Source organism: Clarias gariepinus, chromosome 19 (assembly GCF_024256425.1).
Source record: "Clarias gariepinus isolate MV-2021 ecotype Netherlands chromosome 19, CGAR_prim_01v2, whole genome shotgun sequence".
NCBI lineage: Eukaryota > Metazoa > Chordata > Actinopteri > Siluriformes > Clariidae > Clarias > Clarias gariepinus.
The window spans coordinates 7,008,133-7,023,525 of NC_071118.1; the positions used below are offsets into that span (position 1 = coordinate 7,008,133).

Genomic DNA, 15,393 nt, shown 5'->3' on the forward strand with positions numbered 1-15,393 from the left:
TAATGTAAGGCGTCTTCTTTAGCATTCTAGCTTGAAATGATACTGTAGACGCTTTCAGGTGTAAGGGAGCGAGCGGTATTTTTTAACAGCCCTATTGTTTCTTTTATTAGGTTTGTTTAAGCTATTTTTGCTCCATTAATCTGTCTTACATAACTAATTCGTCGGGATTGCACTGTTAAAATGGTTAAATCCAAATTATACTGCTGTGCTCTAAAAAATGCTACATTTGCAACTCTAAGTGTCAGCAAAGGAGGAACATTAACGAACCAAAATCTTCTTTTATACGCAACACAGTGGCTCAGTGGTTAGTGCTGTCACCTCACACCTGGATCAAATCTCGCCTCCAGTATAAATCTTCTGAATTCATCATCCTAATTATCATCATCTATACGGCTTGTTAATATGAATACCTGTGAGTACTTTGGATAAGCGGCTTCTAAAACCTAACAGAAATGAGAAATCAGACCGCAAGCCCTCGTTATTTCCTGGCACCCGATTCTGACAGGGTGAAAACGGTAACTAAATCCATCACGGCGTTATCTGCTACACACCCTCAGGCTGAGGTGCAACATCCCATCCCGGTGTTTCATCACAGTCTGCAGTGCACAGCAACACAAGAGCACAAGCAGATGAAAAATGTAGGTTGAATGGCAGTAAACTGTGATGTCCATCGCCGCAGACTGCTGTATACCTGCGAGTCTTCTTTAAAATCGTAACTGGGATGCATCGAGAACTCTCTCTTTGCAAGGGAATCCCAATGATGAATCATAAAGCAAGATGATGATTATTAGCTTTAGATTACTGTTGCCTGTCCGCTCTGCATATGAGCTGTTCCTATAGAAATGCCAACGTATTAAAACAAGCGCTACGATATATAACGGACCTGCGATTTAAATTGCACTCGGCATTACTGCCAGAGCATCTGTTTGAAATGTCTTTTTAATTACAATTTTTATTAATTTTTTAGAAAATAAAACTCATCCCTGAGATGAAATATATTTAGTGAGGGCACAAAAACAATACCAAATTAGGTTTTCAGCGCTTCTAATTATTAGCTGAATAGTTGTCTTGTTGTGTAAGCCATTATTTGGTGTCCTCGGTTCCGTGCCAAGAGCGCTGCCAGGACCGCTGCGTGCTGAAAGCGTCTAATCGTCGCCAGTTTGTGTCATACCAGTCCAGAGACAACAGAATGATACCTTACCTCGCAGGCCAGTGTTTTGGCCCAGAGGAACACGCAGGCACAGCGGTACTCATTGGTCTAAAAGTGAGCAAAAAGCAGTCCCTCACTCACACTCACTCACACACACACGTTCGCTCACACTTACACACACATTCTTGGCAAGCTTCTCAGCTTGGAGTGTAAACCCAGACTAATTTGTGTTGATAAAAGAGACAGACTCTAAGCCTGCATTATTTACTCCTTAGGAAGGAATGGCTCTGTTCTCAGCTACCTTCCACCTTCCCTAAAGCCAGGCTGAATGGCACGCCTGTGACTGAGCTAACACGTCGGACGTGCACGCGACACAGGCGGATTTATTTAATACTGATAAATTAATCTGCCTTTTCTTTCGGATTTTAAAACACATTTCAGATAATGTGATAAAACGGTGGGTGGCACAGGTAGAGTGGCTGGCGCACAGCTGCAGCACCCCTGTATCCATCCTAAGCTGAATTCAATTCGATTCTTTTTTTATTTGTATAACACTTTTTAACAATCGCAAAGCAGCTTTACGGAAATAAAAAAAAATTCATGGGATAAATCAAAAGATGTATACCTTTACAACTATGGGGTTGCCAGATAACAATAAATCATTTATATTGCTAGATAATCCTGAATCCCCATACGTACAATACAAAGCAGGCCAAATAATAGAAAAGAGGAAAAATAAAATCGATTTACCTAGTTATCACGATTCGCTTGTGTGGCAATTTAATATTTATTTGCGCTGCATTTAAGGTGGCAAAATGTTGCTGTTCCTCTAAAAAAACGTCAGGTGGCGCATTTAAAATGGGCACGCAGTACAGCATCCTATTATGGTAGAACAAATTTATTGCAAAGTTTGTTTAGAATTATAATGAAATAAGAAAAAAAAATAGGAAAAAATATCGAAAGAGATATTTGTAAAATCGCAAAACAAATTAATTAGTATATCATTAGGTATCATAATAATATGGTATCGGCTGGTGCCTGGCGCTTAATTATATAGGCACATATATTGTTTTAGGGTTTTTTTAAGAAGCGCCCTGATTATTATTATCATTATTATTAATATTACTCACTTACTCACTCATTGCCTATACTGCTTTCTCCCTTATACATGAGGGGTGGGTTGGTGGTAATTGGACAGGGTGCCAATCTATCACAGAGTACACACACTCACGCACACAGAACAGGCAATTTGGAAATTCCAATTAGCCAATTAACCCGTACGTTTTTGGAATGTGGGAGGAAACTGGAGCACCCAGGGGAAACCCACCAAGCACGGGTAGAACATGCGAACTCTATAACACAGAGCTAAGGCGGTAATCGAACCTGAAACCTGGAGGTGCAAAATGCCAGTGCTAACCACTGAGCCACCGTGTTGCTGTATTATTATTATTATTATTATTATTATTATTAAAAATGAATTTATTTTTACTATTGTTTATAGAAAAGAGGGCAGTACCTGACCCATGAAACAGTAACAAAAAAGAAAAAAAAAGAATCTTTGTGTCTCACTCACTCACTCATTTTCCATACCGTTTAATCCTGTATTCAGGGTCGCGGGGACCTGGAGCCTATACCAGGAGGCTTAGGGCACGAGGCGGGGTACACCCTGGACAGCATGCCAATCCATCACAGGGCTTTTTGTGTTTCATACTGGACTTATACTGTATAGTTGCCTATGTAGTTAATAGTTGCCTACAAAATAATTTATTTAAAGATTTTATTAAAATATTAATCACCTTAAATGTTATTTTAGTTTAAAACAAGTTTTAACCATGGGCAAACATTCTTTGTTTCAAGAGTTTGATAAGCAATAAGTGGAATCCAAAATTATATTTGCCTCCCTTTTTAGGCTGATCTGAAAACTATCTCGGTGCATGACTCAAAACCCACTAGTAAAAGTCTGAACTTACTCTCAGCCAAGTTGGGGCATCTCTCTCTCTCTCTCTCTCTCTCTCTCTCTCTCAAGCAAGTTAATACTTAATTATTACCTTAGTTTTATAGATGAATGAACAAGTTGCTTTGTCTATCCCCTGTGCTTCAATAAGCTTACTGACGCCGAGGGAGACACGGTCAAACACGAAAACATATCGTCTGTCAGAAACATCTCTATTCATTAACAGCAAAAGACAGAGTTTTTATATGTTTGGCCAAAGACCAAACATAAGGCCGAACATATGGTTTACTTCAAATAACATAAACCATTTTAACATCCTGCTAAAATCCTGGAGAACAAAGAGTGGAGGTTGAACAGATGTGCGTCCAGAGACGAACCAGATAGTGTTAGCTCGAGGGAAAGGGAGAAAGAGAGAGTGAGAGAATGGAAGAGTTAGCCTGTTAACATCAGATCGTAGAGGAGACAGGAAGGTAGTAGCATGGACGATTTGACACGTTAATATCAGATCTAAGAGGATGAGAAGAAGAAAGTAACGTTTACATCAAAAACTCTCCAGTACCAGTCTAGTGATTAGTCATACACATACACATACATACACATGTATTTCAGATGTTGTTGTAAAACAGACAAACTGAAACATCGCTTGAAAGCAATAGATCGGTAAGAAGGAACATCTCATTAATGCATGTTCGACTTTATCAAACCCAGCACTGCAGCACGTTCCCTTTGACCTTCTGGCACCGCTTGACTCAACCTCCACCCCCCCCGCCATCCCTCAAGACACAAGGAAGGCATCTATCAAGACACACCTGACTGGTGCAATGAACATCCCCTGTCTGTCCAAACTGCTGAGTCACTGACCGTCTTTAAATCATCACCAAGCACTGAAGAAAACGACGTAAAACCATTTTTTTATTTTTTTTTGCTACAGTAACTCCTCTCTAACTCGGTTTTATTATTTTAAGTTATTATCTCATTATGTCACCAAACAACTTATCAATAAGAGTAATTTATGTAATATTAGTGAGCAGTGACAGTGTCATAATGATGATATAATTAGAGCTGGACAATATGTTGATATATAATTATATCACTGTATGCTCTTCATGGTAACATTCTTCTTACTGGTGGTGGTCAGTGGTAGGCTTCTAGTCTGCTACACAGAGGCCCAGGTTCAAATCCCAATCTAAGCCCAAACCCACTGTTGCCTTGCACCTCCAGGTCACGGACTCGATTCCCATGTTGGGTCTGTGGTTGATGGGTTTTCTCTGGATTTCTGGTTTCCTCCCACATTTCAAAGGCATGCAAGTAATTAGGCTGAATGGCGTTCCACAATTGCCCGTAGTGTGTAAATGTTGATCGGGGGTCCTACCACCATCATTTAAAATGGAAATAAATACAATGGTCACCATTGGCCTCCAAAGTCCCTAATTGGACTACAGAGGTTCCTAGATGGATGGATAGATCAATGAATTAGACCCCTTAATAAGAGCAGCCAAAAGAAGAACAACAACATTACAAAGTAAAAAACAGCAAAAAAAAAAAAAAAGTCCTGCAAGACTGCTGCCAGAAAACTCATTTATTGTGATAAATAATGCTACAAACTTACACTCATCCTGTACTTCAATTACCTGTACGTCCAGACACTCAAACAGTTATCTCATTAGCCAATCACGTGGCTTCAGCACAATTATACAGATACAGGTTAAGAGCTTCATGTAACGTTCACACCAGACATCAAAAATGATACAAAATTGTGGTCTGTGTCTTTACCGGTGGCGTGTTGGTGGTTTGAGTATTGCAGCTCTTGCTGGTCTTCTGGATTATCTCATTTCCATATGCAACATGGTCTAGATGTTACACAGAATGGTGGAGGGAGGGGGGGGGCGTCTATAGATAAAAAAAAAATACTTTTTGATGACCTGGACATCTGGACACCTGTAAAGTGGTGCAGGACAAAAGCATCTGCTCCTCAGTGTAACCAAGACCAAAAAGAGGGTGGTGGACCACGTGAGAAAGACAACCCCAACCAGCTCCATTACCATTATTGAGCTCATTTATACCTACACCTAAATTCCCACAATGAGCTGGACATGAATGGTCAACTCAGGGGCTTCACAGAAAGAAAGGAATGAGCAGATATGTTTCTTTAATATTTGCAGTGAGATGTTAGAGATCTTCTACCAGTCTGTGGAAGGCGGTCCAGTCTTCCTTGCAGCAGTATGCTGGAGGAGGCAGTGGGGGGTTGACATCCGGCCTGGACATGCAATACGACTTACCTAATAAAAATCACATTGCCTTATTCAAATGTCCAGTTTCAGCACCTTTGTGCTCATGATAGCTTTAGATTCCTGTTCTTGGCTGACTGGAGCTGGTCATCACCTGTAGCTCATCCACTTACTAAAGCTCTTCTTCTTAAACCAGTCTAGTCAATCTCCTTTGGTGTCCCTCAACATTTTTAAGCCTAGATCTACATTATATGCAACACTCAATCCAGCTCATCTGGCACCAACAACCATGCCACCGTTAAAGTCACAGAGATCACACATTTGCTCCATTGTCATGTTTGGTGTGAACATTAACTGAAGATCTTGACATGAGTGTATGCATTGTGCTGCTGCCATATGACTGCTTGACTGGATAATTGCATAAAAACCTGAGTGTACAGGGGCTTTTATTAAGTGGCTAGCGAGCGTACATCATGAAATGACATTGGGTATGGTCCAGTAAATGTCTGGTCTGCTTCCTGATCGTGTTTACTTCGTGACTAATTGGTCTTTTTACACCATGCCGTTTCTTTGTCTCGTTCATTGCGAGTCTTACTTCATGTTTCTGTCTTGTTCTGTCTTGTTTCATACATGAATACATCTAGTATTTGGAGAACCGTTATACCATGCTTGTGTTCAGACATCTGGATTTTAATGCTGGTTACTGAATTAGTGCATTAAAAGAAGTACAGCTACTAATCCTACTGTATCTTGTAGACCACATTACGAAGACTAAGCTTGTGGAGACAATGCAGTGATTCCTGGATTAGATTAGAGTTGGGGATTAACCCTAAAACTCTAGTAGTATGGAAGTGCAATTAAATACTAAACAGAAAGTGGCACATCATTAAACATTTTGAAGAAAGTTGATAAAGTTTAATGTCTTTTCCTGAATTTTAAATTTCCTTAAAAAAAATAATTTAAAACTGAAACAAAAGGAGACAGGTCAAAAGTTTTTAAGTTGTTGGTTATAGGTTAAATTACTCTGCTTTGTGGCTTTTATAGAAGTTTCTTCCCTGATTTACAAAGCTCCCGGGAGGACTGATGGTTTAAACAGCGCTGCACTTTTTTTATGCATTGGAATAAGGCTTCATTAGCCTGGCTGTGATTCATTAGCGGTAGCATGAAAGATGATGTACATGCTAGAGGACAATGTGTAATTTATTCCCTTGGCCTACTTTCCCATCCTGGTAGGGAAGGGCTACACGGTGTCATATGGACCGCTTCAGTTTTGGAAAAGAAGATTATAGACAATTTCAGCTAAAACTAAATGTAAGACACGGGGTTGACAGAAGGACATTTAATTCACCCCGACTTAATTCCAGCTCATCACAGGTTGAGACGATGAGACATTTTTCTGTGGATGTCCACGTACGGTAATCAGCCGCTACTGATTAATGAGTTTCAACAATTTCATTAAGAGTTTGTTGAATCTGTAGAAAGGAGATCTAAACTCTTGATTTTAAGAATAATCCTCAGTTTGGTTTGCTGTGTAACTCTTATTGAGGGAATACTTCCTCAGTTAAAAAGGACTTAAGGTAAGAGAGAATCAATCGTTCCCCTCGACACTATATTTTAACTGCCTAATAAAATTTGGTCTTGAAATTTTAAGGAAGAAAGTAGTTTTTTTTTTTTTTTACCCCCAGTGTCAGAGCCTTCATTTCTCTTTTCCTTGGTGTAAATGTTTCGGCATAATTTAGAGTGTACATGAGAAAATTTCACATTTTTCCCCACACTGCTATCATATCACTGAAGATGAGACAAACATGAGAATATGTTCTTATTCTAACGAACAGACGACACAATCTGGACAGACAATCTTGTGCACACACAAATAATCGGTAAAAAAATTCAAAAACAACAGCGTCTTTCTTAAATACAAACCACCTCCCAAAACAGTGTACATTGTTTAGCAGTAGCTTTAATACAGAGTCTGATGCAGATCAACCTGAGTGTGTAAAATAGCAACTGTAGTTCCTCGAAGATCAGGGATTATTGACGACTATTGACTATAAACTTTATCTGTATAGTACTTATTATGGTATTACCTATAAAACATGTATTCATCTTTAAAAATAGTAATAAATTTGTGCATCTCTAGTTTTTTATATGCATTTTGGCGCATCGATATGACTGTATGAACCTAAAGCAACAGGTGACTCATAGACTCTAAACGCATCAGATGCTACACACTGGATATACGGTCTAACCCGCACACAGACTATGAAAGGAATGCCTTTAAATGGCGAATACCACCAGCGCGTCCAAGTCATGAATCCGCTGTAATAATGTTTTAGAAACTTTCAACTGTAAGCCTAGCCACGGGCAGAAGGCAGCACCACTTTACTACAAGACTGTTTCATCATTCCAAAAACAGCCTGGACTCCCACATGATCTCTGCTCAGCAGTCAAACTGGCACTCCAGCTGAGCGGAGAAGAAAGATAAGGAAAACACTCAAGCGAATCATTAATAATAAGAAAGCCTTAAATTTGTTGAGTCCCTTCAGGACCAAACTGTTAACCTTTCACTGTAGCGGTGTACTGGCTTTGTGGAGATTGTCAATTGTCATGAATATTCATCTGCATTTCTATTTCTAGCCAGGCTTACCTTCAGTGCAGTACTTTCCCTTGAAACCGGTGTTGGTGCAGTCACACACAACGTCGCTCTGGTAGACGGAGCAGTGTCCTCCGTTGCTGCAGGGGTTCTGTTTGGTGCAAAGGTACTCCAGGTCAATCTTCACACCCTGGCTGTCCAGAAGAACAGGGCTGGTTTCTCCTGTCTTCAGGTTGGCGAGCAGGCCACGGAACGGAGGCTCGTACTTGACGGTGCTGGAGGTAAGAGCGGAAAGGCGTACATCGGGAGGAATTCCACCCACGAAAAGGTCACTTGCCACAACCATCTCCTTACGCTTGGATTTGACCTCGGCCACCTTGGCCTCACTGTCCACTGTCAGCGTGGTGTGGCGGTAGTTGCGCACCAGTTGGACCCGGTGCCAGCGCTGGTCGCTGACACGTGTCTCCATGTGGAGCGTAGCTGGTTCGCCGCAATGCAAGGCGAACCGAAGGAGCAGGCGACCATCACTGATGAGCAGTTCCAGAAAATCGCAGTTGCCACCATCATCCAGGTAAAGGAGAACGGACTCACTCACGTTGGTCTTCATTGCAAAGCTCAGTTCACCTGTAGCACCAGCCTCCCAACGCCCATAACGTGCCCACTGTCCCGGCAGGCCGTCGAACTCCAGTGCCAGCGACGAAGCCGCCAGTAGCAACAGCAGGGCAGAGATCCGCATCCGCCTCCCACTACACCTCCACTTCCCCGCCGCCATCGTTCAAGCACGCTCTTAATCCTGCTTTTCTAATGTTCCGTTTCGTCACGGCAAAAGAGAAAAATTTATTCCCAGTGTGGCGTGTTAATGTATTTGGCCTTTTCAGAAATAGCACTGAGCAAAGAGATGGCTTCGGATTTTAAAACCCCCTAGTACCTAACGGTTTCTTTTGCCTCGATTTTCCATCCCGATTTTTCTCTGAGGATTTCCATGGAATAGGACATTTATGAAAAGAGCCCTCCAGAAAACAAGACTGGCTCAAAATTCTACTCGAACCTGCATGATAAATTTGCAACGGCACACAGTTGCATGAACAAAAAGAATCAAAATTAATTTTGAGGTTTCATTCTCTGTCGGTTTGTTTGCAGTTGGTTATGCGGTTAAGACACATGACTTCCGTTCACTCTTCTTCTCTTTTTTCCTGAGCCAGGTTGTTGGTTCAATGTTCCACAACGATCAAAGATGCCCCACAGCAGGGGCAGATGCCATCCCCACAATCCTCTGCTGCTCCGACCTATAAAAAAAAAAAAGCAAACATAAAGAATAAGATGTTAATTCCCAATTAGTGTTTGTGAATAACCATTAAAACGCCTGCAAATCATACCTGAAATCTCACGGTAATAATAATTGTAAAAATATCTTTGTATGTTTGCCACAAAACCTTTCATTAGCTTTCTTATATATATTTGATTAAATGGATACCAAAATATTTACTCTAGTGCATATTAGAAAAAAGAAAAGGAAAAAAAATCAATGTTTAATACTGTTTCACACAGCAGTGTAACTGTTTACTGTAGGGAGGCACAGTGTGCTTGTTTGCTCATTCCATTATTAATAACAAAAAGGTGCTGAGACCAAATATCTGATACTGCTTTATGATAACCCAACTGCGCATTGTCACACCATCCACTCATTGTCTACAGGGTGTCTAGAGCCTATCCCAGGAAAATTAGGGGACGAGGCATGGGTAGGTACAGTAAATATACAGTATGATAGTGGCAATTAAGGAAGGCAGAGTACCTATACGAAACACATCAAGCACAAGCAGAACATGCAAGTCCCACATACAGACAGGTATTACTCTGTATTATAGATTCAAACCACCATCACCGAAGCAACAGTGCGAAGCAACAGCGCTAACTTCCAAGCCACTGTGCCGCCCACCTATGAACAGACGTACAAAATGATAGTGATCCAGATGCATCGCACAATTAATGACGCACAATTAATTAGCGAAGCAGACTGCACGCTGTGCTCCACTGGGGGAACTATGACATCTTCCCACAACACAAGTAACCTGAGAAAGAACAGTACAGGCATTTAAAATGTGCCTACCTGATCAGTATCAGAAAGTGTGTAAGCAAGTTAGTGCAATTTTTCTTTTTTAACGAGCATAAGGTAACATCAATTGTGTGCACCCAACAGTCATTCATGAGGATGCGGCTGTGAAGAAAACTGAAGCGAGCACTTGCACTTTTTATTTACCTTCTGAAAATAACCTATGTGTCCCAGTGTCCAAATACAATAATGTCATATTCTAGTGAAAAACTATAAGATGGCAGAAACTACATTTAGGCACTTATCCTGAGTGGTTAAGGGTCTTGCTTAAGGAACCAACAGGGACATCTTGGTGGTTGTGGGATTTGAACTTGAGACCTTCCAAACTTTATGCCTTCACCACTAAGCCGCCCCTGACCCCAACTAAAAACATAACCTTTTAAAAATTAACTAAGGCCCTAGAGTTGTTGATTTTAGGGATCTGAGGATCCGGGTTCGAGGCGCAGCGGTAGTGGATTTCCACACCACATACTACCAAGCCAGTACATGCGAAAAGGAAAAAAGGAAGGACATCTGGCGTATAAAACCTCTGCCTTGTTGCTGTATAGCGACCATTGGTAGGGTGCAGTCGAAAGACTTATAACAACAATGATAGAGATAAACATCTCGGCAGTATCCCTGATTGTACCAATGCAGTCCTCTTTCACAGTTAAGATCATAATATTTGCAAATTTCAATGAAATTACTGACGAATATTTATATTCCAGTCCAGGCTGAGACTTTTTTTTGTTTTTGACAAAGCCGGTTGCAGCACAGAAAGCATTAAGTGAAAGGAAAAGCAGAACTTGCTTGCCGTTCCACATCTTACCCTGCTTTGGGCTAAGAAGAATTCCTTCTTAAAAAAAAGTTAAAGCCCAAACATTCATCTCTGGTCTGATCGGTTCGAAAAGGAATTACAGTAAAGAGCCTGTCCAATAAACTTATCTTCAGACACCCTGAGAAATTAACTCCATCAGCCTAAATGTGAGTATAATTTCTCATTTGCTTCAAATTAATTACTGTGCTCATGCACAATACTTCCCTAAGACCTTGAAAGTGATAACAGCGGCTTCCTGTCTGTCGACTGTGGTGTCGTGTCCTTCGGGGACAACTTCCAACTAAACGCTGTTAAAAAAAAAAAAAAAAAAAACGCACTGGCGGTCTAGAGCCTACTGCGTCTAGAAAATCGAGGAAACAGATGTGATGTATCTACGGAAAAGAGGCATTTTTGTGCAGGAGTCACAGGATTCAGTAACGTCTTTCATGCAGTCTGCAGAGTGTTCATCAGCTGGTCTGCCACAAAAGAAAGAGGGTGGGAGGGGAAATGAGACACTTCCAGAATAATTGGAATGAAAAGTAGTTCAATTTAGATCAGATTGCTTCCTATGACTGTCAGTCCTTTGCCAATTCAAATATATCATCCATGTAATTTCTTTTTTAACACTGGAGATGAGCAGTGGCTTACGTTTTCTCGGGGACCATGAACACTAGACACGAAGCTTCCGGAAAACACATGTTGTATTCGCACATAAAGTATCGCATGAACCACAGGGGGACGCGTAGTGTTTTCTCCATCTTCACATAACACCAGCCAATGTCGGCCTGCTTTCACCCGGCATATTTCTCATTTTCAACTGAAGAGATATGGCCTTGTTAAACATAATGTACATTTTAATTACGGCTACGTTAGGATTCCAAATAGAGACAAATTCCATCCTCGTGCCTTCTCTCGCTCGCTGTCTGCTCAGTCTTTGTCATTAAGGTCATTATCTGCCCTTGAGCATGATGCATCACTTCATCATGGAGCATAATGATGAGGAGAGCCAGGGAGCCAGACCTAACAAACCGTTCTGCGTGTTTTCGTGTAGTCATGGTGGCGCAAGTCATCCGTATTGCACCGTTGCCAGGGCTATAATAATATATAACCACATATTCAAAGCGCAGCATCTTTCGACATAATTAATATCTGTAGAATATGTGATTACCATTGTCAAGAATTTCAGTGTCATTCGAGGTATTGGGAAAACTAACTGAAAACCTGGCTGGATTCAGAAGCCTGTAGCACATTATCGAAACCTGGAAGAATAGTGCTGAACTGTTAACCTTGTGTTAGAAATGTGGTCAGGAAAAAAAAAAAGGAAAACACTTAAACACTTGGTGAATTTGCAAAGTATAGTTATAGTTATATAGCTACAGTATAGTGAGAGCAAAGTAAGTAAGAGCATTTCCAATTGCACACAAAGTGATGAGAACCTACAGGATTCACACTGGGAATAAACAGCAGTGCAGCCATTAGAAAACCACTAGTTATCGAGACTAATCAGGAAAAGCCTTCGGGAGCCAAAAGATTGAACTTTGAAGCAATGGAAAAAGGTCATGAGTCCAGATTTCAGAGCGATTGGCTGTGGCAGAGTAAGAAGGCAGTGCATGAAGCGATGTAATATAGATATGAAAATAAATTTATATTATGCACATCATAATATCCTTAAAATACATTTTTACATTTTTTATTATTGAAAACGATGACGATTATGATTTTATGTTAAACATTTCTCATCTGGTGATCGCTAGTTCGATTCCCGGGTAATGCTGTAACCTCTCTCAGCCGGGGGCCAGGAGAGAGCTGATGGTTGGCTGAGCTCTCTCAGAGGGGAGGGATGAGAGGTACTTTGTGCTTTTACATCAATTACAGCTCTATGGCTAACACGAGCGGAAGGAGCGGACAGCGCTGTCCTCCGGGTGCGTTGATGCGAAAAGATGCGGCAGGTATGCGTCATGTGGTTCAGAGGAAACAAACATATGAGAGTAGTAGCCTTGATGTGGGAATGCAACAGTGATGGGTGAGAATTGGATACAATTCTTTGGAAAAAATCCAAAAAGAAAATTTTTCACTTAACTATATTTATTTAACGAAAATAGAAAAGTTTTCACGTCCATTCCTTTACATATAGGTTTACATATAAGTTTTATTAATAAAACTTTCATCCATCATCTAATCCACTCACAATGCGTACATAATCCACCCCCAACCTACCCGCTGAGATCACCAGCCAGCATTCAAAAGTGGGAAGGCAGTGTGACAGGCGACACGGTGGCTTAGTGGTTACCACTGTTAATTCGCACCTGCAGGGCTGGGGGTTCGAATCTTGCCTCCGGTCTGTGTGGGTTTCCTCCCACAGTCCAAACACATACTGTATGGTGTAGGCTGATTGGCACTGCCAACGTGCGTCAGTGTGTATGCTTGTTCCCTGTGATAAGTTTTCACCCGATCCTGGGTGTCCCCTTGTTTTTGTGCTAAGTCCTCGAGGACATGCTGCAGACCCCCACATCCACACCTGTACAGGATAATCTGTATATATATTGGAAATATGTATGGATGGATAAACTTCCGGACATTAAATTCTGTCATGTTGCCCAGTCCTAGTTCAACATGTATTGTTTGTTTTTGAATTCAACATGATGCAATTATACCCAGACCTCACTTTTTCCTCAATGACCAATCCTATCTGGTTACTTTAGACCCTAAGAACGGCTAGCACTTACAAGTACTACAAAACTCATACTTAATATGTATTACTGTTTTGACACTATAGGATCCAGTGATGATTTATAATTTCATTATCCAAAAGAGAATGGTTTCAAGTCTTGTTTGAGTGTCTGGGCTGTCAAAAAGTTTCTTCAACATGTTGTTTTCCCCCATCACCATCCCCTCTAGACGGCTCATTAGGGATCTGAATAATAATCTACACCTGGGTATCTATAAAGCTGCTTTTCGACAGTGTGTAACTATAGACAAGTCATTCACATATGCAGCTACTGATTAAGTATCTAAGTATGCTGAACCTATTGTCTATGGTAATCACACATACAGTACACTAAAGACAAAAAAAAACCCTGCAGAGTCCCGTTTAATGTGCTGATCCCATCTCCTCTTACAAAATCAATATTATGCTTTATGTAATGCCAAAGTTTGAATAACAATGTAGTTTGAAAGCTAAGCGATGAATGCCCTGAAATAAAAAAAATGCTCCCATAGCAGGCATATAAAATCAGGACCTTTGCTAAATGACATCTCCTGAAGAGGTACAAGAGGCTCTTTTCATTCAATTTATACTAAAAGATCACACATGGATTAGTCGATTTAATTTCAATTAACAATCACGGGGCTGCTTGACATTCCTTCTTCTCTCTGTTCATTTTAATTAGATGAATCAAATGTGCATGATTGAAAAACAAAGGGTTCCTCAGCCACCCACACGCCACAAATGACAGTTTCAGAGAAATATCTCCTCGCTGAGTGTTCCCCGAGCAGTGAGAGGTGTGAACAGCAGATGTACGGCAGCATCGTGCTATAGAGTGAGGGGAAACATGAGGCGGAGGAAGTATCTGCATTCTGGCAGAAAAGGTAAGCGTCCATTCAGCACCATGGCCAGCGACGGAGCCAGCTAATGTCCCCCAGTCAGCCGGTTTTGGATGAGAGATCAGTAGTGCGGCTTAAGATGCAGCTAAAATCCCATTTACCCGTAAAGAGGTCAGTGAGAGCAAGTGCAAAGCAGACAGTCCCAGTTGATTTGGCTAACCCGACCTGCGTGTCATGATCGACGAGTTCAAAGACAAAGAGCTCAGAATGGAGTGCAAACTCTTTGACTTAGCTACGGCTTTGTGACCCAGACTAGACCTTGTTCATTCCCTTTACAGCCCACCTGCCCCCTTTGACCAGAAGCTTTCACAATATCTATGCTGTGCTTTAAAAAAAAAAAAAAGGTTAAACAAAAGGTTAAATTAAAGCCACTAAGTTTTCTGTATTCATTTTCATGGCATACAGTATGAAAGCCATTGGATTGTAGTTAAGTGCATGTTAAGCTAACATTGTATTTTCGCATTATGTTTTCAGGGACAGTACAGTGCAGTGCCGGTTGTCGCCAGAGTTCGAGTTCAAATGCAAATGATGCCAGGAGTCAAGACATCAAAATGGCTTTGCACTCTAGGCGAGAGGGATGGCATTATGCTCATTCCCCTGACAATAACAGCAGCACTAGCCAATTGTTGGCATCTGTGAGTTCATGAATGCAAAAAAAAAAAAAAAGGGCAGATTGCACTTTCCTCTGAATGTGTAACACTGCCCTGAGTGCGAGTATCAGTCCAAAAAAGATGCAGACAATGGCTTCACATGCGTCTGAGAAAAAGCACCAGTTTGCTGCACCATCCACAGTTTGTACTGTAGCTGTTGTGCAATAAGGAGGCATTAGCTAGTGTACAGAAATCTGCAAGACTGAACTGGTATAAAAGCTGGCAGAACAGGGAATAACATACAGGAGCAATTAACAGGTACTAAAAAAATGAATAATAATATATAAAGTTATGAGGTTAACAAATTTA

The 15,393-nt window shown here is 41.0% G+C and overlaps 1 protein-coding gene across 1 annotated transcript in view; it reads right to left on the minus strand.

Moving 5' to 3' along the window:
• LOC128507456 (neurexin-2-like) overlaps window positions 1-9,048 on the minus strand; it is a 28,841-nt gene extending 19,793 nt beyond the window's left edge. The window contains exon 1 of the mRNA XM_053478394.1: window positions 7,980-9,048. Within this exon, the coding sequence (XP_053334369.1) occupies window positions 7,980-8,697 (718 nt within the window). The 5' untranslated portion in view covers window positions 8,698-9,048. The remainder of the gene's footprint in view (window positions 1-7,979) is intronic.
• Between the last annotated feature and the right edge of the window lie 6,345 nt (window positions 9,049-15,393).